Below are 25,564 nucleotides of genomic sequence, written 5' to 3'. Positions count from 1 at the left end.
TTGAAACAAGCAGCTAATGTTCACCTTTGGAAAACGGCTCATTAAACATAGCATGCATAGCATGCCTTTAGCCTAGCTTGCGTCAAGCATTCGTTGACGTTCCAAAATTGGATATGATGAATCTTTACAAGTAAACCCTTTTGAGGCAAAAAGAAGCAGGTACAACGACTGCTCGTGCCCCTTGAACAAATATATAAAGGTTTCCCGTATCGGTGTCCCATCTTACCCACTCGTTTGCTATGCCTATGCCTCCCTCTACGCAAGGGAGGCGCTAAAGGGTTCGTCCCCTTGGAGTGTTAAAAAGGGGGAAGAGAAGACGTTTGGTTGCTGGCTTATCAGTTGCCCTGATAGCTGTTTGTGCCTTTATACCGACCTGCGCCGGAGTGTACGGACGGACAGCCACACCACACTTGACAAATCACAGCAACGGCGGCACGAACAACAGAGGACGCCGGGGACCCGCGGCTGCCTGAATGTTGCCCTTGTCTTTCGGCTTGTCCGTCTGTATTTCCGCAGACAATAGAAAAATATCTCATTTAATGATGTGTACGCCGGAAATGAACCCTAGTCACTTCTGGCCGTCATATGCTGCCCCAATGCAGCGCGGGGCAATTAAATCCTCCCCCTACACAGCGCTCTTGCTGCTGCGAGGCCAGCCTCAACACACAACTACTGCATGCCACTGCTGCTGCACCAGGATGCTGCCCCTGCAGGGCGCTGCTGCAACATGCTGCTGCTCTGCTGCTTCCTGCTGATGCTCCCGTATGCTCTTGATCCTTCAGGGTGGTGTTGACGCATGCTGCTGCCGCCGCATGCTGGTGAAGTTGCCGTCCGGAAAGGATTGAGCGGGAGCTGCGGCTGAAGGGATGGCTCCAAACCCGATTGCAAATTTAAAGATGTATACATGCATTTACGTATAGTTAGCAACCTCTTGTACATGCATGTATGTAAATATAAGCGCATCCGCAGATGCGTGTACGGTCATGTACATGGGCGTAAACGCTGATATTGTATATTTGCTCATATATGCATCATGTATACATACATATATATACACACATAGATATATACGTATACATGCAACGTCGCTGCAACAAACTGTTCAGGCGAGATGAAGACCGCCGGAGAAGACCAAACGAGACAAATATGCACAACGGAAACGCCTTGTAACAGGTTCAACTGTCTTTTCACGTTGCATGTGCCTTGGGTCTCCGTTTGTCTCTACAGCCCACAGAGGGACGAGACCAATCAAGCGCCCTGCTGCTCTTTATGTATTTTGTCATACATTGCTTTTATCTGTTCAGCAAACACCTGTGAGCAAACAACACACCCCACAGAGAGAAAGCTGAACAGCTTTGTGGACACGGACGAGACTTGGTGAAGCTGGGCTAGCGCGGCTTGCAAGCAATGCATCGCTGGCCAGTGCGCGATTCAGTTGTGCAGTTTTAGCTTTGTCTGCTGTGCATTTCCACATCGGCAGTGTTCGCCAGGGCGGTGCGCCTCGGCTCACCTCTTGTGCGTAGTGTCGTTTAAGTTTGAAGGTGGGCGTCAGGAGGCCGCTCTCCACGGTAAATTGTTCAGTACGGAAGTAAACCTTTCGTGCTAGTTCGAAGCCCTTCAAGCCCTGCTTCTTGGCCACCTGTTGCATGTCTTCTTGTATGGCCCGCTGCACATCCGGATCCTCCAGCCACTCCGCGAGAGTACGGCTCGATGCTGTTGCAGTGCCCCGCGTCTCCCNCCGGATCCTCCAGCCACTCCGCGAGAGTACGGCTCGATGCTGTTGCAGTGCCCCGCGTCTCCCGCAGCCACTGTAGTGTCTGGTCGGGGTCGGCCACCACCACAGCCACCAGCGATGTCTGTTAAACATAGAGGGAAAAACAGCGGGAAAACGAAAAACAATCAAGCAACCACTACAGATATAGGCACAGTGGACAGACGGAAGACGAAAGACAGGCACACACACTGGCAAGCTAAACCCAAACTTTTCACGGGCACAGACAAACTACACATTGTAACTGATTCACCCAATTTGACACCATATAGCCGACGCTTCAACAGAGAGGAGAAGTATGCATTAACAACTAACAGCAACATTATGTGAATGCAGATCTAACCAAAAAGCTAAGCTCTTGCGTCTCTACACTGACACGACTGCACATCAACCTTAATCAGCATACACCGTATGTACATGCTTGGCTCGATAGGTCTATTATTTGTAATATTTGATTGAAATATGGCGAATTCACCTATTCAGTACGATGAACGTACCTCCGATGAAAACCCGAAAACAAAGCACTGCGAAACAAATCGGCTGTGCATGTACACCGCCTCGATTTTCTCAGGTGCGACGTATTCGCCCTGCAGAATGAAGTAAAAACAACGCAAAACGTTGGCATATCTTCAACTGTAAATTGGCACAGATGCACTGAAACCAAAGCAGATATGCTGCGTCTCCCTCGTACTTCCGTTCCAGTTTCAACACGAGTAGAAATCAAAAGGCACGTATCGCGGATGCAACGAAAACTAGTCATTAACAATTTATGCAAATGGAAGAAAATGACACCCGCGCAACAGGTAAGCTGATGACAGCCAACTACGTCTGCCGATGTGACATCAATTGCTTCTTTGGTCACCTAGGGAGGCATCAAATCTATGCACTATAAATGAAGGAATGGCAAACAGAAACTCAGTATCACACAACGACGATCTACGCGATATATTTTTTGTTCTTGTCGTCTCCGTGAACAGCACATAGGTAGAGTAGGACGAAGTGGCGATATGGAGCGTCAGACAAATGAAGACGAACCTGCGCGAGCTTAAATATATTCTTCTTTCTGTCTATGATTTGCACACCTCCATTGGGCAACAACGCAGCAATGTCTCCTGTATGAAGCCAGCCGTCTTTGTCAATGGCATTTTCTGTCTCCTTTTTATTTCGGAAGTACCCCGCGAAGACAGTAGAGCCTCTCACGCATAGTTCTCCCTTGGGGATCGAATCGCGGATCGAGTATTTGTTCATGGTCTCGCTTACATCCAGCAGGCAAAACTCTAAAGACGGCAACACCCCCCCAACTTGTCCCGGGTTGTTGTCGTATACATTCCACGTAAGAAAGGAAGCGCCCATCGTCTCCGTCATGCCGTAACCCTAAAATGCAAGATCAATTCAACATCGCAACACCAATAAGGAGAGCCTCTAGCTGGGTAAGCAGAAATGGCAAACAACCCTCAAACCCAGCAGCACTCTAAAGCCGTACAAATGCGAGCAAGTGTGCGTTCGCAAGTCATCAGCGGGTACCATGTAAATTGTGATAGACACAATACCCATGCACTGATCAGCCGCCTAACAGCACAAACACGGACACCGCTACGAACTACCCCTTAAAGACTCATTACTGTCCTGATTAGTACCGCAGTTGCATGTTGTTCGCTAACAATAGCTGCTACAGTATAAGCAAGACCGTACACTCAACAGAGTCCACGGAAATCCAGGAGTTGTTCGAACAAATAGATCTTGGGATGCTCGGCTGCTTCGCATCCTTTGTTTTTTCCCATTCACTCAAATGCAGGACATAGCAAGAAAAACAGAGAGATGCATATAGAAGCACTGACCTCAACAATCCAACAGCAGAAAAAGGCGCGCATGCGTTCCAAGGTCTGGGGATCGAGAGGAGCAGACCCCGTTAACATAATGCGCACGCGGCCTCCCATAAGATTTTTAAATTTGTCGAAGACAACCTGCAATTAACAAACCATAAGCCCTGAATGTAAAACATTGCCACGTAACCCTGAAGGCTACCCGAAACATACGAATCAGGCAGAATACAGACAAACTGTTTAAGAATACAAAAGGCCAAGCATGTGCAAGGAAGCTACCTCCTGCGTTAGGCGGTCATATGCAGTTAAGGGCACTGCATGCAGACTATCGACACCAAACAGAGCAAATGTCACTGAACAAGCAGAGCACGGCAAATGACAAGGCAAACAGCACAAAAAAAAACGAGTGAATACAGCAAAACGAAGCAAGACAATCGCAGCAAACAGGCCTAATGGGACAGATAAATGACCAAACCAAAACACAACTCAATGCAGGTACATGCAGTCTAGCTGGTAAACAAACCAGCAAAACAAACAGGACAGACATTGATGCACCGCCTTACTTTGTCCCACACAGGATGCTGCGGAACCCCTGAACTGCGCAGGCGTCGAATTTTTGCCGCCAACGCTGAACAAAGAAAAGGAGCAGGCCTCAACTAAGCGATAGTTCAGTCCAAGTTAAACCGGGTCGAACGCATGTAGAAGGCAAACAAAAGAAAAATTCAGGAAGCCAGACAAGAGCGACGATGTCGTATGAGGCGACCCGCAAGGACAGAAAGCCCAGCTAAGCCGTCGAAAACGAAGAGCAAGCAAACGGATATAACGATACAAAAAAGCAAAACAAGCAGCGTTGCAAAGCCAAGGACTTGAGCATAGTAGGGCCGCATAGTGGTTTGGTTGGATGTGGGGTGTTTGCGCCGTGTGAACTGGTCGCATGCAGCAACAAACGAAGTAAAGCCGACTCTGTTACAGTCAGCCGTACGCACACTACACCGCAGTCCAACAAGTCCGCAGGAGAGGATCGGTAATGTGTGGCGTTACGCGGGGCAACAGGAGTGGTGTCATATTCTCACCCTGCTGAAAGAGCGAACGAGCCAAGAAAGATTTGCCCTGAAGACTGTTCGTCACTCTTTCCTCTATGCGCTGGAATAGACGGGGAACACTGCAATGGCAACACGCAAAGCCAGCAAAAGCAGCGCCTGATACTTTCGTGACTTCATATTGACAAACAAGCTACATGCAGCCTATCCTGAACTCACGTCTAGTTATGCAGAATACTATTTTTAGATTTCACAGCCACAAGAGACAGAACGGAAGAAATAAATTTATGGTTTTCCTGCTCCTAAAGTAGTGAAACCTAGCCCAAGTTCATGTTCAAATTGTACAAACGAACGAACACCCTTCGCGTCCCCGCCTCTTACCTACAAAAGACCGTCGGCTTTAACGTCTGCACGTCATCGAGCAGTTTGTGTGTGTCCTGCACATAATCGTCGCAACACCCAAGCATACGCATGCTTCAATGGAAGTCAACAGTATGTATTTATATGTATGTATAATCATACAGTTAACCTAAATACAAGCGTAGCTGTAGGATACTGCATAGCCATCCTAGTCGGTATGAAAATACCGACGCAACGCTGCAGTTGCTCGACCCAATATAACAGAAATAAACAGACAACCGTAGGAATACATATGAGCATACTCCGACTATGTGCATAGTGCGATGCATATACTTTTACAATATTAAGTCTCGCCCACGTATAGCTTGCATCTGAAGAAGCGGGATGTACACATGTGCATGCATATATCTATAAACACTCATCATTTGCAAACTCCTATGCACTACATACTCCCTGAAGCTTACTCCCGAATAGAAGCCAACTCTGCCACCGTAGCTGAAGAAGAGATTCTCACAGAAGCGCTCGTAGACGTGGGCCAAAGGCAAATAAGAAATGAGGCAGTCGGAAGAGTCCAAATGGAGGCCAAACTCCGAAAGAGCTGCACATACACAGCAAACAAGAGCGTAAATACACATGCTAATGAACTAAATACCATATATGAAACAAACAAACTGAAGGGATAACAACATGGACGATCATCCATGGAGTCGGCCAGAGGACAGGTAAAACAGCAACGAGGAAGGCGGATCACGAAGCCAGCGCATCAACACAATCAGAATAGTCGCAAAGGGCTCAGAAAAACGAAATGAGTGTGCACAGAAATAACAGAAACACACGCAATTCACACACACAACCAACCAAGTTTGAGTGTCCCTGTTTGCTGCGCGTATCGTACTAACAACCAACGGAGTGGAATAAGCAAATGAAAACAAATTCGAGAGGCAGGAAACGGGGGAGTTAAACGCGTGAACGGAAAGGGGAGAATGGAAACAGCATGCCAAGCAAGGGGCAACTTAACATCGGAACTCCCAACAAGAAGAGAAGAAAACAGAGAGCTAAAGAGCCGAGATACGGGGCCAGCGTGACACACCAAATGAACAAAGACAAGCATTAAAACAGAGATAGGCGGATAGTGGAAAGAGGAAACGAAGCGAGCAAAACAAAACTCACGGCCTTCCACAGCTGTAGCGACAGCCGCCACGAAATTCCCGTGAGACATCATCACACCTTTCGGGCTGCCAGTCGTTCCTGCGCAACGCATAATGACCCTAAACCCTAAACGCTAAACCCTACACCAGGGGTCGGCGGTACCCGAGGCCCACGAAAGGCCGTGGTGGGGGGCGGGGAGCAAGACGATCTGTCGGAAACAGAGACAACCAGTTAGCTGTCCGTATGCATTTGCTTATCTTGCTAAACATCTATATCGCGGGCTCTCCATCCATCGATTTATCTAGGTAGCCGCCGAACCCGCTAGCTAGCAAGCTGGTTACCTAGCTCGTTGGCGAGGTCGGCGTACACATGAGGCCAGCGAGCCACCTAACTACCCAGCGAGCGAGCGCGGGTGCTAACCGTGGGGTTCACTTGCCTGAGGTGTAGCAAATAGTGTGGAGGGACTCCAGCGTCGGCTGCAATTCGTCAGAGAGAGGCACCATGTTGGCTCTCCCCTGAAGTAACGCAGAAGTCGCAGAACGTAGACCCTAAGCCCTAAACCCCAAACCGCAAGTTACATCAGTATGGAGCTAACTGGGGATGAACACATATGCTGGAATTCAACGATGTAGAGCTTTTACAGCGGACAGATATGACTCTGGTCTCTTCTTTCACTGCTGTTCTATGTTCCCTATTGGGGTTAAAGGCTTAGGGTTTGGCATACGAGCTCAAGGAGGTCTTCCCAGGACAGGATACGGAGGTTTAGCGCTTTCGCTCTTTCTCTGTGTTCATCTGTAACTTTGTCTAGCGTGATTGCGCACTCCAAAACAATATCGTGCTGCGGCTCCTCCCGTTCCTTCTGCTGTTCGTCCTGCTGCTGCTCTTGTTGCTTCTGCCCCTCCCCGTGCTGCTGCTTCTGTTCTAAGGCATCAAGTAGCTTCCCCAGGCAATCCCCGTCAGCAACAACTGTCTTCATCTGCGTCTCCCCCAAGATAAAGCGAGTGCTATGGGGCCCCAAGGTATCATACAACGGCACCACCGTCACGCCGTACGCATTGGCTGCTCACACATACGCCCATATATATATATATATATATATATATATATATATATATATATATATATATATATATATATATATATATATAACATGCACGCGCTAAAAATGCACGATCTTGCGTATGAAGTGGCAGCCGCTCCTTTCGATCAGGAAAGAGCAATTTAATGCAGCAGGGTTTAGGGCTTCGAGAGGCTTTTACGCTAACTGCTGAAGACCGACATGCATGCTCTGTGATAACCCATTCCTCCCTGTTTCTCGCGAAGATGCCTATACATCTCATCGAAATTGACTTCCCGTCCGGCTCCTCAAAGCGGCGTAGAGGGACGAAGTCTCCATTCAAAAGGCCGCTTCCCGCTTCTAGCGCCAGACGCTCCACCTGTAGGCGCACTCAAAGTGTACGTACACCTCAGGTGAAGAGCAGACGTGCAAGAAGACAAAACGGCCGGAGAGAACGATAGAGAAAAACGATAGTGCACGCAACATGCATATCGATGTGTAAAGGCGAGAAAGAAGACAGACAGAGGCACAAAAGCAGACGGAACGCATGACAAAGCAGGTCGAGACAACTGCAAAAGGAACGGAGACAGAAAGAAGGGGCAGTACCTTATGCTGCTCCTTAAGAACAACGACTTGACAAAATGAGAGACCCCGAAAAGGGGGAAGTGCGCATGGGAGAGAAATGACACATTCAACGGAATCGCAAGACAGATAGGGCAGATGAATGGCTATGGATGGAACCGCCAGGAGACAAACGAAGAATAACAAAGACAGAAGAGGCCTTATGCGCACTCCACCGCAGGAGAGACAAGCCAGATGAGACGAATGCTAGCAAGTAGAGCGCAGAGCAGGCTGAGCCGGCGACGAGGTGAACAGCGGCACGATTAGACAAAGCAAACGGAGGTAAGCACATATTAATTCCAATGGAATTGATATGTATATTTATTAACGTTTTTTTTTGTATAAGTACTTACTTCTCTGTACGTCTTCCACACATAATCCCCCTTGCGACCGTCGGGCGTAACTACTCGCGTGCCGAGGCAAGGGCCTTCAGCCGACCTTCCCACCCCCATTTGAAACAACTCCCACCTGCACACGCACCTCAGGTGTACAGACACCTCAGCTGCTGTAAGCCAATTCAAATGTACCCGCACCCCAGAATGCACAGAAAACTCATGCGATTGTGGGGGCTGCAGATACACAGCCGCTCGTAGCCTTTGCGTACGAATAGCCGACCGACACACGAATGCAATTAAATGGAGTTTCACTGCAATTCACACGGCCCCGTCAACTGGCTGCTGCTGCTGCTGTAGATGCTGTTGATACTGCTGCTCCTGCTGTGGATATTGTTGCTGCTTCTGGTGCTGCATGTACAGCCCAGCATGCTGCAAATGTGTTTCTCACGCATTTTTAACAGGGTTTGTTGAAAAGTTGTCGGCAAGGCGATCCAAGGTAGAATAATGGCGCCGTGGCAGCGTGCGATCATCTGTACGTACAGCCCGCATCAGATGCAGCAGCAACAGCATGATGCACAGTCGTGTCCAGTTGCAAGACGCATACATGAGCGTATGACAAAGCAGCAACAACAAAACCACGACACAGACCGAACAACAGCGCGCATGCATGCATGCATAGCGCAGCAGCAGTAAAAAACAAAAGAGTGCATGGAGGGGAGCAATAAGAATAGAGAAAGAAACAAGGGCGGCTAATTCGGCGCAGGCGATAATCTACCAATTGAGAAAGGCAGCAGGTTGAACAAAGAGCAAGGTGTCTAATGAACAAGACAGACAAAGTGTACAAGCAAAACAGACGGGAGAGAGAGACGCATAGCGGGAAACAAACACAAAAAAATAGAGAGGAAAAGGAACTCAGGAAAAAAATATAGCAGCAAGCAAACCAAATATGGCATGCGTACCCTTGGCTTCTGCGCTGGGCACAACGACAGAATACTGGACATCCTTAGCAGAAGAGATCGCCGACCCCATCTCAGCGGGGGTCTCTGAACACAAAAAAAACAAAAGTACGAAAACTCTGAACAAGTTAAATAAAGGGGTAATAGGACCCGTAGAAACTCCCCCTACAGGAAAGGAAGAAACGCCCACACAAGCATGCACGTGGTGAGGAGTTTAGCCGCAGACTTGCAGACACTATGTCCGTTTGTACTCCTAATGTAGTATAAATATTTCATGCACTGCACATATACACATACATGAATATATACAAATATATATGCGTATACAGATGCGGATAGACCGAGACCAATATACAGCTGAGAGGAAGGAGCCGCAGACTAGCTAGGCTGCGATAGGACTTTGGGGGCAAACGAAGGAGGAAATGTGCAGCAACGGGGGGGCTATACATACGATATAATTAGGATCCCTCAGATAAATGAAGCCGAAACCCGATAGTGTGGGGTCTGCACACACAGCTGTTGCACGGTGTGCCAATAGAAACGGCTGCGCCGCTCCTGCTACTGCTGCTGATGTCACCCGGTCTTGCTGCTGCCGCTGCAACCTTTCTCGCTGCAGCGTCTGCTCCTGTTTATCTCGCTGCAACTACGGTTCTTGCTGCAGCCGATGCTACAACTGTTGAGTGGCTGGAGCTGCTCCTGGCAAGGCAGCCGTGGGTGGTGACAGCGGGACTGAGGAGGTGGGGCACCTGCGCATGCAGAATTAAAAAACTGAGGTGAAGGCAAAGAAAAGGGTTCAAAAGAAGAAAGAAGGAACGAAAGACGCGCGAGGCAGACGGGAGGGTTCAGGGGGGGAGCGGTGGGGTGCGCAGACAGGCATAAGAACGAGCAGAAAAGAGCTAATGCAACAAAATGAACGAAACAAAGCTAATTAATTATATTATTTTTGTTTTGCTGCCGTAAAAACGCACAGACAGCTCTTGCCGAGGCCTACCAGCCCCACCAGGACCCCATGCACACCGAGCAGTGGCGAGCAACCTGTGCCGCAGCATATATACACCTGAAGGTAAAGTTGGTACTTACGTTTAATTATTAAAAATTTTCTATTTCATTAATTTGCTCTGTACTCCCCTCACCTAGAGGTCGCGCACCCACCGCTGCGCCCTCTCCGCAGACAAACACGCACACAAAACCCACGAGCAACCGCCCTTATAGTATGTGCGTCTACCCTTGCTTGCTCGTTCTAAATCGTACACTTCTTTGTTTTTTTTATTTCTCTTCTTCGAAGTTTCTTTAGGATTCAACACCGCTTGTCGCTCGGCATCGCGGGACGATCACTGAACAAAACACGTAACGCCTCATATATCTTCGCCTGCAGCCGCAGGCGAAGAAATAGAGTCGCTTCAAGTTCCCCTGGCTCTTTTTGTATTTTCTTGCTTTTTCCTGTTTATTTTGGCATTATTCTTTATCTTTATGGGACGTGTAGCCCCTTGAGTGGTGCTAGTGTGTATACACACCGCCGTTACGCCGTAGCTGTAAGATGGCACATAACGTTAGAAGTGTATACACCTCAGGCTCATGACCCCGATGAGTCCTTTGCTAGCTGCAGCAGGATAGCTGGACCGAGCCATCTACGGCTAGCCAGCTAGCTGTGCAGCGACGGGCCTACGTAGCGGCCGCTAGCGCAGAAGGAGTCCTGGGGGACGAAGTTACATAGTGCTACAGTAAAACAAATCAGGTGCCACAACGCACCCCAATATAGAGGTGGACTCCTCCCAGTAGGAGGGACGATAGTCATTATTGCGTTTGCGGGCACAGCGACAACCAGAAAACAAACTTGAGGATGCGCCGCATCCTCAAGTTTGTTGTTTTGCCTTTGCATCGGCATTCTCTAGTATTATATATATATATATATATATATATATATATATATATATACTATATATAGAGGAGATAGGGAGAGATAGTGAGAGAGACGTCTGTGCCTCTATATGTGTATGCCCCCCCCTTGCCCTCTGGTTTGTATCTACCAAGTATCCCAAGTGTCTCTTTAGCCTGCTGGCTGTACCTCTGCCTAATCTGTCTACGCTTGCTCGGAAACAAGTTAAAAACTGCCCCGACACTTTGATTTCAAACGAGGGAAGCAGTCAGTAATAATACATAAAAAGCCTCGGCGTTTCTGTTGCTGATGCCTCGGCCATTCACCAACAGTACACGCCCGTACACTTCGGGTGTATACAAAACATGCGTACACTAGAGGCATGCCTGCCCCACCTTCTTGCGTGTTTAAAAATACTTCTCGCTTTATTGTTTAACTGCATCTGTAGAGCGTTGCGCCCACGCATAAAGCGAAGCGCCATCCCGCCCACTTGTTTCTGGTGGCGCGGTACTCGTCTTCGCTTATTTGAGTGTTTTCATATACGAACAAACAAGTGTTTCTGCAAGCATTGTCGCAGTTCAACACTAGGGAGTCGAACTGCAGCAGCAGAGAAACCAAACAATCAATCCACCGCCCGTATCCCAAGCTTCCTCCCAAACAAGAGCATCAGCACGCCCCGATGAAACCCTCGCCTCTTTCACGCATCGGTGTTCTGGTCGTTCCTGCTGCTACATCACCCCTGCTGCTGCATTTCTCATGCTGTTGCTGCTGCTGCTGTTGCAGCGCTGCCTCAGCACCCGCGCAGGGGCCGTGGAGCGCTCTGATGCGTGTCTCGCTTCGTTCTTTGCAAATTTCGCCCGTCACTCGTCGTCGTCTTTCTTTTTGTTTTTCTTTTTCGGTGGGTTTAAAATATCCCTTTCATCGGGTCCCAGCACGTTTTGATCGGAGGGTTTGAGCCCCGTTCTGGCTTCAAACTGCATGCGGGTGAGTCTAGCATTTGCAAGCTTTTGTTTTTTCTTGCTCTGTCTCCTCATCAGCCATGCCAGCAACGCTGCAGCACCGCCCACGAGTGCAACCGTCCCTGCACCACGCACCAGCCGCGCTGCTGCAGGGTTCTCTGCGACTCCTCCTGCGTTCTCATGAGCCTTTCCAAACCCTGCGAGGCCGCCGGCCACAGCCCCTCCGATGCCCCCCACGACGCCTACCCGCTCCCACCACTCCTTGTGCCGCTCCGCACGCATAAACTTCTCATATTCATCTTTCCCTGCGCACCGCATGCATAGAGGAAACCCAACAGCAGTACAAACGAAGCTCCTCCACATTTCACACACAATATGCAAGCATGATGCATACAATGAAGAAAAAAACAGGGGAAGGCGCACGCACGCACCAGAAAGCTGAACTGCATCGATCAATACTGATGAATAGAAACTAAACTCTATTGGCTTTGGTAGGAACAACCCCTCAGTGCTCAAAGACAAACACTAGGGCAAACATAAGCTCATGAGTTACACAAAACAGAAAGGCAGAAGGCGTGTTGGGCGTGTTCACGTACACAAGTCTGTCTCCTCGAGCTCCTGCGGTGTGTAGCCGGCGACCTCCTCCTCCTGTTTCTTTTTAACTACGCATGCGACAAACACACAAATGAACAGACAAATGAGTAGACAAAAACGCATCAAACAGCTGCACTGGAAGGGTAGCGAGAATAACGGCAGTGCACGCCGCCCCAATAGACAGGGATCCATCCCAGCAGACAGTACGACAGCGAAACATAGAGGCCAGCAGCAGCCACCCCTCCCCCTACTCATGCGGGCAGTATGGATGCTGAGTGCAGAAGAAAAGCAGTGTGAGCGGCATCTGCCGTGCTGCCTGTTGCGATGTATGGAGACCATCGCCACCATTGGTCTGGCCTTAGCTCACTTTGGTGCTGCTTGTACTCTTTGCTCTCCCTTAGCAGGTTCTTAATATCGAGCTTAAGCTGCTCCAGCTTTTCTTTTTCCTTCTGTAGCTCCTCAGGAGACTTAGCTTTCTCGAGCTTAGCTGCTGCTTCATCTCGAGCTGCCTTGGTGGCCGCTAGCCTGGCCGCCTCTGCCGCATCTTTGGCTGCTTGGAGCGTCCATACACCACATAAAAGGCCTATAATGGCCGCAGGCGAGAAATATGCCTTAAACAACCTCATCTGAGTTTGAAAAAGATTACAAATCAACGACGCAGTGACGCCACAGGCCACGCGGTCGGACCATGCCTCCCCGGGAAACGGCCCCCGACCCTCTGCTTTCCACCTTTTCCCCAATAAAAATCAAAAAATAATGACTGAATTTAAGAGAAGAAACGCAATAAAGCAGCACAAATAATCCTGTCGCGCTGCAGTATCGGTGGAGTGTACGTACACCTCGACCGCGGCTCGAGGAGTCTTGCGCTATTGCTTCGCCGCGGGTGGAAGGCCCCACGCCCCTCTCTGCTTTGAGCTTCAAAGGGTCAGAAGACGTTAAACAGAGTTTAAATATAATTTTAAAACGCCTAGTTGTATAAGCGTCCCATTTATCGGCTACTCTGGCGCCGCCTTATACAACACACATGTACTCTAGAGGGAGCAGAACGCGCCTGCTGCAGCTGTTGGGGCCCTGGGGCCACACAGGCTGCAGCAGCACAGCAAAGGCTACCGTGGGGGCGTGCTGAGATCCCTAAAGTGTTTCTATACAGCAGACTGTACTTCTTTTCTGTTTGCTGCTGTGCCTTTTGCGTTTTTTTTGAATAAGGGGCCAGCTGCTTCTTTTTGGCATTTGTTTGCGGAAACCTAGCGCCTGCTCGGGCACCTGCTGCAGGCGCCCCGCCCCACACTACGAGATCTTCTTACTATTGGAGTTCGGCGTTCACAATGGCAGTAAGTTATTCTGGATTTTTATATATTTTTTCTTTCGCCTGTTTGCACCTTTGGCCGTCTTGATGATCACGCCAGATCCCGATGCCCCAGCGCGGTGACTTCAGCGCCGTGTGGGGTGCTGTGGGAGAGTCGTGCGTGTTGAAACGAAATGACTCCCACTCTGGGGTGTATTTATACTTATTTTCCGTTGTACAAAGAAACCCGCGTATATCGAAAACGCGCCCCGCGAGATATTCAGATTCTCCCTCCTGCCCCGCCAGTCGTAGTCTGAGCTGAAGGCAGCGGTTTGTGGGCGTTTGTTTGCAGAAAGCAAAGGTGGCGCAGCCTGTGGCGAGTGACGACTCGTCTCTGTCTTCAAGCGAAGAAGAAGTGCAGCCGAAGAAGGCCGTACCTGCAAAGGCGGCTGGTGCAGCTCTGAAGAAGAAGGCACCTGCCCCTGCGGCTCCTTCGAGCTCATCAGACGACAGCTCTGATGAGGACCAGCCAAGCGCAACAGTCGTTAAAAAGGCAGCAGCAGCAAAAAAAAATAATGTAGGAAAGGGCCCTGCTGCAAAGGCGCAGTCGACCGCGCAGGATTCATCCGATTCAAGTTCCGATGATGAAATGCGTAAGCTGCACGGTAATAAGCTTGGGGTGTATGCACATGCAGCACAGAGCTGCGGTTTTGGTTTCCTTCGTGATTTGTCGGATATATGATGCATTTTCTGTAGATTTTTGCTTTATGTAATTTGTGACTGCGTTCTTGCCGGGCTTTTCCCTAGCTGATGACAGCATTTTTGCTACTGTTGACCCAAAAGGGTTTGATATTTTTCCACCAAGATCTCTGATTTCGGGAAAAGCCAAGCGTGCGGATGGCAACAATTTCTCCATTCGCGCGCTGTATTTGTTTTTCTGTTTTTTCATGTTTTTGTTTCTTCCGAATATCAGTTGTATGGGGTGTTTACGGGTGGAGCTCGATCGTGTGCAAGCGGAAAATGCAGGTTATTCTTCCGCTTTGTTTGTGCAGCTGCCCCGAAGAAAGGCCAAGCCGCTGCGAAAGCTGCAGCTCTGCAGAAGGCCGCCGCCCAAGACTCAGACTCCGACGACTCTTCTGAGGATGAGCCCCCAGCGACGAAGCCTGCGCAGAAAGCAAAGGTGACCGCAGCAGCAACGCAGAAGAAGCCAGTGCCTCCGCAGTCCTCAGACTCAGATTCTTCCGAGGAGGAGAGGCCTCCACCGAAGAAAGCACCAGCGCCAGTAAAGGGAAAGCCAGCAGCAGCACCTCAAAAGAAGGCACCTGTGTCAAATGACTCCGACTCGGACGATTCTTCTTCTGAAGACGATGCCCCGCCTCCACCTAAGAAGGCAGCGGTCTCAGCCAAAGCAAACGCAGCAGCTCAGAAAAAGGCGGTAGCATCCTCTGATTCTGATGACTCTTCATCCGAGGAGGAAGCTGCGCCTCCCGCAAAGAAGCCCGCACCAAAGGCCAAGGCGGCATCTGCAGCACAGAAGAAAGCAGCAGCTGCAGCTCAGGACTCTGACTCGGACGACTCTTCTTCTGAAGATGATGCACCTCCTCCCAAGAAGGCACCAGCAGCAGCCCCCAAGGGCAAGGCTGCAGTGACAGCTGCAGCTAAGAAAGCACCAGCAGCTCAGGACTCCGACAGCGATTATTCCTCATCGGAGGAGGAAGCCGTGCCTGCAACAAAGAAGCCGGCGCCTAAGGCAGCTGCTGCTGCACAGAAGAAAGCAGCTGCGGCAGCGATGTCTGAAGACTCAGACGACTCTTCTTCTGAGGACGAAGCGCCCCCAGCAAAGAAACCAGCAGTCGCAGCAACCAAGGGCAAGGCAGCTGCGCCAGCCCCAAAGAAACAGCCAGTGCAAGAGGATTCGGATTCCGACGACGACTCCTCGGAGGAGGAGGCCGCACCTCCAGCGAAGAAACCCGCCCCTAAAGCTAAAGCAGCTCCAGCTCAGAAGAAGGCACCAGCACCAGCGCAGGATTCCGACTCAGATGACTCCTCTTCCGACGAAGAGGACAGTGCGCCTCCTCCCAAGAAAGCAGCACCGGCGGCCAAGGGCAAAGCCGCTGCAGTGGCTCAAGATTCGTCTTCAGATGAATCGGACTCGGACGAGGAGGAGGAGCCTCCGAAGAAGCCAGTAGCTCAGAAGAAGGGCAAGGCGGCAGATGCCGGCATGGAGGTTGACGGAGGCTCGAAGAAAAGGAAGCAGACGCAGGCGCAGAACGGCCAACAGCAAGGCCCCAAGAAGAAGCTACAACTCACAGATCAATCCGCTGCTGCTCGCATGCGCTCCGAGATCTTCTGTGGCGGCCTTCCCTACTCCGTCACAGAGGTAGGCAATTCGTATTCATGTCGCACAGGGCTGCAGTGTATATGCACTCTAGCGCTGCCGCGCAGGCTCCAGCGGGAGGCGCCATGTTGCAGCTGCTCCAGCAGCGGCAGCGGATTTCGTTATCCCTCCATTTGACCTGCGAGAATGGAAGACGCCCGTTTGACCCGCAGCGGATTTTGTCTGGTGTCGCTGCGGGATAGGAGGCTCGAAAAAGACATTGTGAACTAATGTGTTGTTGTCGTAGACGCAGCCGAGCGTTGCATGACTGTATTAGACTTATCTTTGTTTCTGTATTTGTGGTGTTTTCCTCTTTTCAGGAGCAGCTGAAAGATCTGTTTGAGGCAGACTGCGGCCCGACGACGCGCATCAAGATCCTGGAGGGGAAGGGCATCGCCTTTATCACCTTCGCATCTGAGGAGGCAGCAGCAAAGGCGGTGGAATTCAACCAGACAGAGTACGAGGGCCGCACGCTGCGCATTAATCTCTCAGCAGATAGGCAGCAGCAGCAGCAAGGCGATCGCAAACACGAAGGAAAGAATGGAGCCCCCAGAGATGATCGCCCGAAGGCGGACCCCTCCAACCAAATCGTATTGCGCAACCTGAGCTTCGATACGACGGAGGATACCATCAGGGAAACCTTCGGAGAATGCGGTACATATATCACACAACACAGTTATATAGAAGTAGATTGTGTGTATTCTCAATTGGGAGTACCTGCATTCACATGTTGTGCATTACATGTGTAGCAGTGATATATTTCAGTACATCTTTGGTTTGTTGTTTGGTGCCCGGTAGTTCCACATATATTTTGTCATAGGGAAAGAGTTCATAACGCGAACCGAACCGCTCCTTGTTTTCTTATCGCTTGTTTGCGAATCTGAACTCAGGAGAGATCCGCGCTGTGCGAATTCCCGTATTTGAAGACAGCGGGAAGCCGCGTGGTCAGGCATTCCTAGAATTCGACTCTGTTGACTCAGCGACAAAAGCGCTCGAGTTCAACAACACGGAGCTTGACGGCCGCACCATTTGGGTGGCCTATGCGCTGCCTCGAGGCGCAGGCGGAGACAGAGGAGGAAGAGGAGGAAGAGGAGGCAGAGGTGGAGCTGCAGGAGGCCGTGGCGGGGGACGCGGTAAGCTGCTTCTTGCCTTTGCCATCACCTATAACAAGCAGTGCTTCCATGCAGTGAAGTTGCACGGAGAAAAATGGCACCATGCAGTGTTGCCTACTAGAAAATACAACCGCATATTCGTGCATACGTGAAGGCATGCAGCAGCACAGCTGTGTATCTTTCTGGGGTGTGCCAGTAGTCTATTTGCACATCTGTTGCTGTTGCTACTGAATTTGCCTCAGGTGGTGGCCGCGGAGGGTTCCGCGGAGGCCGAGGAGGTGGCGCGTCTTCTGCTAAGGCTGCAAACGCGGGAAATGTACAGGAGTTCCAAGGGAAGAAAACTACATTTGAGGATAGCGACTGAGCTACACCCCCCTGTGTGTGGCTGAGGTCAATGTTTCCTCGGTCCTAGTGCACCTACTGCAGCCGCCTTTGCTCTTGAAAGTGTGGTGGCCCCCCGAGTACGCGTACGACGGCCCTGGTGCTTGCACGGCAAGGCGACAGGGCGACCGTTTGTCTGCGGGGGAGCAAGTCCCAGCAATTCGCTGTTGCTTGGCATGCGTTCATGCATGCAGATACAGCTAAATGAACAGAAATACCGCAATATTGGGCAAGACTAGATGCGTTGATGGATTTAAAGTAGCAGTAGTGAGAACAGCTTCCATAGGGTTGTTTCGGAATTGAACTATTGATTGACTAGGTCTGTTTGTTAGCACTTGTATATTCCTACAGTTTAGTTCGTTCGGGCACACACACGAAAATAGCTTTAGGGTTTTTGTTTAATGTCTCTCCGTCCCCACTCCCCATTTGGGAGGCAAAGAGTCAATACTGGGGGCAGCACGTAGCGCGTGGTGAAAGTTGTCTTGGCTGTAGGGTTGCTGCCCCCTCCTTAGTTCTTTATGGAAGAGGGCAGCACAGAGGAAGAACTCTATGAAATGCGCAAAAGACAACAGGGCGACAAGCGCCCACACGAAGCTGAACTGCGGGCGGAAGACGCAGAAGAGAGCGGCTTCAGCCAGCGCTCTGTCTGTCTGCGGCATCGGGAAGGCCTCATAGTTACAGGCCACCTGCAGCGTGGCGTTTTCAAAGGTCATGGCGAAGAACGAGACGGCGTTGGTGAAGAAAAAGACGAAGTTGACCAACATGTTCGTAAATGATAGCACGTGGGAACGCAAATAAGACAACCAGACAGTGAATGCTCCCGTGGCTAAGTTGCTCGCTGCTAAGATGTAACCGCCCCACTTCAACGCAGCAAAGAAGAGGCCCAATTGCGCCACCATGGACTGCTGTAGGCCGTCTGAATGCAGTGATTTGTCCATTGTCTCCAGCATCATTTGGTTGCTCTGGCCGCCCAACATGATTGTGAGGCAGAGCAGAAAGCCGGCGAACATGAACTTCACAGCACCCACAGCGAGCAGCGCCGCCCACAGCCTCGTGTAGCGCTGAAACACCAACAACGCCGTGCTGCACGCACATAACCCCGCCATGACGACGCATGCACGGGAGAGCCCGACTTGTTTGCACATGTTGGCTGCTGCGGCTCCCACAGCCGAGTTGTCTTCCCTGTGAACAGCGTTGATGTCAAGGCGGTCTCTGTCACAGAACTGCTGCGTAAAGAACAATACAGGAATAAAGACGCCAACGCAGGCCCCCACCCATGCAGTGCAGCAGGTGGTCACTCGGACTTCTTCTAGAAACGCCTTGCGTGTGCCTTTGAGCAGAGCCTGACAGGTGTAATAGCAGTTACCCACCATAGGCACCAGCACCAGTACCAGCCCAGCTACCAGCAGCCCGGTAATCGACTCGTACGCTACCAATCCCATAGCAAATCCCGGAACAGCTCGCAGCAACACAGGGAAGGCAAGTAAGCCGCCCCCTCCCACGCATGCACTCATGTCGATGCACGAGACAGCACGGCCCATTCGACCTAATGTTGTCAATACCACCAGCAGCAAACCCAACGAACAGCCGATCCGCAGCGCTAACGCACACAAGAAGAAACGCCACAATACCGAACCCCGTGCCAGCCAGAGTCTGGTTCTCGTCTCCTCCAGCACAACCTCCTCACCCACTGAGACCGCCCTCAGTGCGGCGCCGGTCTCTCCCCCGTCCTGCAGAGCAACGCTGCCTCGAGGACGCCTTTCGCTGCCCTCCTGCGCTGCTGCTCCTCCTCTGAAGGGAGTCAACCCCAGCACGTTGCTGCTGCTGCATGCACCGTTACGCAAACGGCGGCTGCCAGTGGTGCTACGCGCTGCAGCAAAACGGCCCAGGGAACCCTCACCCGTTGCTGCAGCCAGAGACATCGAGCGCCAACCACCCGCCTCATCTTGCTCAGACTCCTGCTGCTGCTGCTGTGGGTATGATGTAGTAGGAGACGCACCTCCAAAGACACCCGTGGTGGCCGGGACCCTGCCATCCAGCCCTGAAGAGTCCGCATAGGCTCCTTCATCAGACTGCAGCAGCAGTTGCTTTTGCTGCTGCTGCAGCCGCTGCGCTTGGGAGGGAGGCCCTACAGAGCTGGCAGATTCATCTACGCTGTGGTTAGCTGATACGGGGGCGCCGAAAAGGCCGCTCGCAGCTGCGCCCCTACCACGGGAAGACGCAGAGCTTGCAGCTCTGCCCCCCCACAAAAAAGGTTTTGAACCGCTGCTGCGAGAAGCGCGATAGGGCGCCGAGAAAGAATGCTCAGAAGGAGTAACATCAAAGTCGTGCCCTATGCTGCTGTTGCTGCTGCTGCGAAAGCGGCTCCTGCTGCTCCTCCTGTTGCTGCTCCTGCTGCTGCCGGACGCCCCGCTCCGGGGAACGTCGTCACGAGATATCTCAATCGAAAAGGAACTGCTCATCTTGACATGCTCCTACTGCTGAGATGGTTGCTGCTACTTCTGCTGCTGGTGTGGCGCGTTGGTAGCCGAAGGGAGGCGGCAGATTCCTTGGGGGTCTCGGCCCCTGGCCCTCAAAGCGATTCCCCCGTCTTTGCCCCTCCATGCGAGATGATCATCTGTCGTGTTTGGTTTGTTGTTAGTTCATCGTGTTCTTCTTCGCTGCATTATTGCATTCTGATGAGGCAGCTTCCTACCACTGCAGGAGGGACAGGTCCCTGTAGACCAACTGGCCCGTGGGGAAACGCCTGAAGGAGTAATCTGCAGGCAGAAGAGTGAAGAAGAGCGCACCCGTCTGCATCGTTTAAAGAGCTACAGCTAGCAGCAAACCCAACAACACGCACTGTTGCTGATGCTGCTGTGTCTGCTGCTGCAGTCGCCAAGCCCTCAGGACGCCCCTACTAGAGTTATTTGGCCGAAAGATGAGACTATCCACCACCTGTTGCAAGTCCGAGAAGGTTTTTTTGCAAGAAAACGTTGAAATTGGAATCAGAGGATCTGCGAGTCGCCGAGCCGTCTCCTCAACTTCGAGTTGCGTAATTCGTCTCGAGCCGTCTGCCCCTTCTCGCCCACTTACTCAGAACTTAAAATATATGAGAGGGCACTCTTCTAATATTTTTAACAAAAAAAGATTAAAAAGTACGACCACGACGAAGAAAAAAAAAGTGGACCGAGCCGCCCAGGGAAAAGCCCGAAAGGTGAATGCATGCGATCGCAGGCCGCGCCGCCGCCGGTGCACTGCACTGGCGAAGATGAGAGAAACTGGAGGTTAATGCTATTCTTATTAGTAACTTATGAAAAGCCCATGAAATTTTGACATAGATGGACTAAAGGATCGGCCTTTCAGCTCTGATCGGCGTCGATAAATTAGTTTGCGTGGGTGTACACAGCGGTCTGTACACTGCGCTAGACGCGCAGTACGCCGCCGCCAGTGCACGGATTTCAGGGAAGTCTTGTAACTATTGTTCTGCTTCTTCGTTGAGTTATCAGCAAATATGTCTTTTCTGCATAATGCAACGTGCTGTTTAGCGAAGGGATCGCCTGCGACGCATCCCTTCAGTATAGTCTCCTCCTTGCCCTCTTGGTGCGCTCTCTGTATCGTGGGCATACTTAAAATAGTATTCCATGTACTTTTGCCGGCTCCCACATTGGATGCCGAGGATCAAGAGAATGATTAACGATTGTCTACGGTGTTAGCGCCTGCATCAACGGGAGGCTTGGGTATACTTGCAAAAGGTGTCTAACGGCAGTGGGAGGCGTTTTTTCGGTTCGTTGCTGCCACTGCCGACCTACAGCTCCTTGCTGCAAGCCCTTTCAGTGGTGTGGGCAGTGGATGTTGACAGTACTCTGTGCCGTTGGAATGGGTTGAACGCGACTGGGATGCTGCTGGTGCATGCTTGCGAATGTACAAAATACTCAATGAGCCGGCGCGAAACACGCACTATCACAGCCCAAGTTGGGAGCAGTCTGGCAAGCCCCAATAGGGCATGACCATCTCCAGAATATGGTAACCCCTAAAGTATTGCCGGTGCCCGCGAGTTATAGGTAAGGTCAGGGGCACATAACACGGGGCAAATTGCTCAGTGCCGCGTAACGATTCGCTCATAGCTTTCTATCTACGAGTTCTTCTGCTTTGGGCAACTGCAACTGAAAAGTTGAACGCTACCTAAATTTAAGCCGGGCTGTGTTTACCCACGCCGTCAGTCGCAGCCGCTGAAGTTAATGGGAGACCGAAGAAACTCTCAACATCCATACGAATTTGCAAGGGGAGTGGCCGCCATCAAGCGGCCACTACCTGCGCGAGATATGGCTGCGCTCCCTCCGTAACTAATTGCTTGCGTGAAAAGCGAGCACTTGAACGCCTTGACAGATCACTTCCAAATGAAAAAGTTGCAGAGCACGGCACAGGCGTTGTAAGTGCTCCTGCAGAGTGCGGTTGAGTACAAACAGGCTTTTTATGCATATTACCAGCCATTCCAATTTGTTTGCACTAAGACTTCGTGAGTAAACTGTCGCTGCAGCTCGAAATGTGCATCCCCGGATGAACCATACGATGCTTTCCAGTGTAGCAAGGCTCATCGATTTTAGCTGCGGACGGTCGCCAGGTGCAGTATAAAAAAAGGCTTGGGACAATATCTCGCAAAATCTGCTCAATTAAGGCTGCAGTATCGAGGCGTCCTGTATGCACTGATTCAAGAGCGGGGCACTGGCCAGAGCCAGGGACGAGACTGTCTCTCGTGAACTGCAGTGCACCGTGTTGCAGCTAGGACTGCACGGCAACCTAATAAGTTGTCACTGAAAATTCTCTGAGTGTTAGCGCATGCTGCAAAGGGGCCTGAGTTGTGAAAACTATTACTTAACCCTCAGAAGCCTATCTGCGCGCACACAGAATACGCGCACGAACTTCTGGCTGGTCATGCTATATTAAGGACCGCAGTTTAATCCTTTTCTTTGCTGCCCAGCCAGCCACTAGAGTTGTTCTTTTTGGTTGTTGTTGGTACAGCAGTGAAAGACCGTGTTGAGGCGCAGTTGCTCTCAATGGGTCTTTACGAATGCCCAAGCCAGCCAGCAAGGCTTCCCTGCGTTGGCCCAGTAGCATCGCTCGAGCACCAAGAGATGCTTAGAGGCCCTGCTCCATGCGTCGCCTCCAAACACCGTTGTACTCTCCGCAGCATTCGGAATTTGCGTGCCCGTGTGTAGCGTCTTAATTCCTCACGTTGGGAGGGGCGTCAACATGTCCATAGTTGTTTCTGCTGGACCGCATGCGTCATGGAATGCCGGTATTCCTCAAATATAAGTGCCTCTACATATGTACTGGCACTTTCCATCCCTGAATCCCACCAAATTTCTCCTGTCTATAGTAAACGCCTAGGTATATAAATGCCTTTATATGGCCTTCATTCTTCGCATGTACACAGCAGGTACTTGCATATGCCTGTGGCCTCGCCTTCTCGTGCCGTAAAGGGTCCACCGAAAGAGTTTGCCTGATAAACCCTAAGGCAGCTAGAGGGACGCTTCCTGGTGTCGACAGCACTCCGGTGTTGTGCATGTATTACTGACTGCTCCGGCTTTCGAAGTTGTTCATCTACTGTCCGGATCCCATGTTGCATCGCCCTGAGTGTTCTCCGGGGCTCTATTTCGCTTCTATCATGCGCCTAGATAGTCAACTAGCTAGTTAATTGGATAGGCTGAAACTAGCTAGCTGGCCAGCAGGTGGCTAGGTGACTCACGCTATCTAGTAAGCAAGTAATCCTGCTGAATATTCGGCTGGGTAGCCCTCACCAGAGGTAGCTTGCTGGATCGCCAGCTCGGTAGGCTGATATGTGTTAATGTAGCTGTTGGTGCTGTCGGACTTATATTTCTGGGTGTCACGGGATAGAGAGCGTTACAAGGATGGGTGAACAAGAAGCGTTAAAGTGAAGGGTTACATAGAGAGCATATGAGGAGAGATTAATGCAGCGGTTAGAGTGCGGTTAACGAAAAGGGTCAGAAGCAGGGGTTAAGCAGGGGAGTTGAGGAGAGATAAAAGGAGGGGTCAGGGGCAGAACTGGAGAGGAAGGGCTAAAATGAGGGGCTAAAAATGCTGTTAAGTACCAGGCGTTCGGTAGGAGGTCGAGGGGGATGTGTCCGCTGCAAGAGAGTGAGAAGGGCTTCATTAAGGGCATCTTCATCGACGTGGGTTTTCCCTTTGCGTACGGCCTTGAAGACGCTTTCATTGAGGAGGTTTTCGAGGTCCGCGCCACTGAGGCCGTCCGCTGCAGCAGCAAGGTTCTTGAGGTGCCCTTGCGCTGCGCTGCTGAGCCTTATCTTCTTGAGGCCCGCGTGAAGCTGAAGAATCTCGAGGCGTTCTCCCTCATCTGGGAGCCTTAGGTGAATAAGGCGGTCGAAACGCCCCGAGCGCAGCAGCGCAGGATCGATGGCCTCGAGGCGGTTTGTAGCAGCGATAACAACAACTCCCGCTGCTGCGCCCATCACGCCGTCTATCTCTGCCAGCAGCTGGTTAATAGTCTGGACGTACTCTTGGTTTGCAGCTTGAGCTCCTTCAGGGAGAGATGGCGAGCCACTGCGCGAGCCCAAGGCATCGAGCTCGTCTATGAACACAACGCAAGGCGCTCGCTGCCGTGCTTCTCGAAACAACTCCCGCACGCGACGAGCGCCTTGGCCCACGAAGACGTCAGTGAACTCCGAAGCAGCAGCAGAAAGAAAAGCAGCGCGCGTTTCCCCCGCAACCGCCCGTGCTAACAAGGTCTTTCCTGTTCCTGCAGGGCCAACCAGCAGCACCCCACGAGGCAAACGCGCACCCATCTCGCTGTACAGATCCTGCTGGCCGTTCAGCAGCCACACGATCTCCTGCAACTCTTCCTTCTGCCGAAATACAATGTCGTGAAAGCGCGTCTGAGGAGGGGCCCCTGCTGCTTCTCGCTCCGTCCCGGTGTCGCGAGTTTGCGGCTGCAGCTGCAGCAGCAGCCCCCGCAGCAGACGGAACCAAACGCCCATCAGCAGCAGAGGCGCAGCAAAGGAAATAGCAGCAGGAAGCCAACCCCCTTGCACCGCTTTGAAGCGCGGGACTCTGGTGGAGACAGCGTGAAAAAACGCGGTTTCCGCCCCCGGAACAAGAGATGAAACAACGCGTCTCCTGTCCTTCAGCTCCAGAAGCAGACGTGGCCCCGGACCGAAGTGCACTTCCTTGACAGCGTTCCCTCCCACGAGCTCGAGCACCCGGGAGAAGGGCTCAGCTGCAGCAGCAGCCGGTGTTTTCCAACCAAAACTCCTCCAGAAGAACAGCGCCCGCCCCAACGACGAGCCGACGCCCCCATGTTCCCGTGTAGCCTTAGATGGCCCACTGGCAGATCCACCTCCGGCTCCCAAGGCAACCCCTGACGACTTTCGATATGTCCCGCGCAGCCGCCAAAGACGCGCTGCCAGCAGCACAAGAAGAAAAGCAGCGCCTCCCATCTTGAGGGGGACACCGCGGAGGTGCCGAGGGTATCTTTTGCTGCTCACGGCATGCAGAGACCGAGATACACGGCAGACAGAAGAGAGAAAATCATCGATCCAACGCATCCACAGCGCCTTCAAACGAATCAAATGCATCAAGAAACTACGACGGGACGGAGGAGACAAGTCGCTAGACAACGCATCTTCATCCCCCCTCCAATCTGTCCCCGCCTCTTCAAATCCACTGCTGCTGTTGCTGCTGCTGCTGCTGTCGATTTCAAACACGCTGTAGCTGCGCCTTTCTGAGGTGTGGTCTGGGGGCGGGCTACGCGGGGCCCGGAGACGGCCGGGGAAGGCGGGCCCCCCCATCTGGTGCTGTTCAATGTAAGTAAGCTGTGGATAGGTGGAAGCAGAAAGAAACAAACGAAGGGA

General features: G+C 51.5%; 5 protein-coding genes across 5 annotated transcripts; 1 reads left to right on the top strand and 4 right to left on the bottom strand.

Moving 5' to 3' along the window:
* Positions 1-1,577: 1,577 nt before the first annotated feature.
* EMH_0038910 (long-chain fatty acid CoA ligase, putative) lies at positions 1,578-8,273 on the bottom strand (the record flags this gene model as incomplete). Its single annotated transcript, XM_038022609.1, is given in 14 exon segments — positions 1,578-1,737; positions 1,741-1,856; positions 2,269-2,358; positions 2,807-3,145; positions 3,610-3,735; positions 4,158-4,222; positions 4,668-4,756; positions 5,016-5,071; positions 5,459-5,592; positions 6,165-6,242; positions 6,564-6,658; positions 6,965-7,202; positions 7,423-7,579; positions 8,175-8,273. Coding segments are annotated over 14 exon segments (1,842 nt in total).
* A 3,575-nt stretch (positions 8,274-11,848) lies between these two features.
* Positions 11,849-13,167, bottom strand: EMH_0038800 (uncharacterized protein; the record flags this gene model as incomplete). Its single annotated transcript, XM_038022608.1, has 3 exons — positions 11,849-12,252; positions 12,544-12,609; positions 12,909-13,167. 3 exons carry the CDS (start codon positions 13,165-13,167, stop codon positions 11,849-11,851), a joined length of 729 nt encoding a protein of 242 aa, XP_037878462.1.
* Positions 13,168-13,866: 699 nt separating this feature from the next.
* On the top strand, positions 13,867-17,679 carry EMH_0038690 (nucleolar phosphoprotein nucleolin, putative; the record flags this gene model as incomplete). Its single annotated transcript, XM_038022607.1, has 6 exons — positions 13,867-13,872; positions 14,179-14,479; positions 14,879-16,206; positions 16,524-16,857; positions 17,094-17,336; positions 17,558-17,679. The coding sequence occupies 6 exons, from the start codon at positions 13,867-13,869 to the stop codon at positions 17,677-17,679; spliced, it is 2,334 nt and encodes a 777-aa protein (XP_037878461.1).
* Positions 17,680-18,094: 415 nt separating this feature from the next.
* On the bottom strand, positions 18,095-20,158 carry EMH_0038580 (uncharacterized protein; the record flags this gene model as incomplete). Its single annotated transcript, XM_038022606.1, has 1 exon — positions 18,095-20,158. One exon carries the CDS (start codon positions 20,156-20,158, stop codon positions 18,095-18,097), a length of 2,064 nt encoding a protein of 687 aa, XP_037878460.1.
* A 3,597-nt stretch (positions 20,159-23,755) lies between these two features.
* Positions 23,756-25,501, bottom strand: EMH_0038460 (Similarity to FtsH, related; the record flags this gene model as incomplete). The annotated part of the gene is made up of 1 exon (XM_038022605.1): positions 23,756-25,501. One exon carries the CDS (start codon positions 25,499-25,501, stop codon positions 23,756-23,758), a length of 1,746 nt encoding a protein of 581 aa, XP_037878459.1.
* Between the last annotated feature and the right edge of the window lie 63 nt (positions 25,502-25,564).

This window comes from Eimeria mitis, genomic scaffold (genome assembly GCF_000499745.2).
Source record: "Eimeria mitis Houghton genomic scaffold, Emh_scaff36, whole genome shotgun sequence".
In the NCBI taxonomy this organism is placed as follows: Eukaryota; Apicomplexa; class Conoidasida; order Eucoccidiorida; family Eimeriidae; genus Eimeria; species Eimeria mitis.
This window is presented reverse-complemented; position numbering and strand designations above follow the sequence as displayed.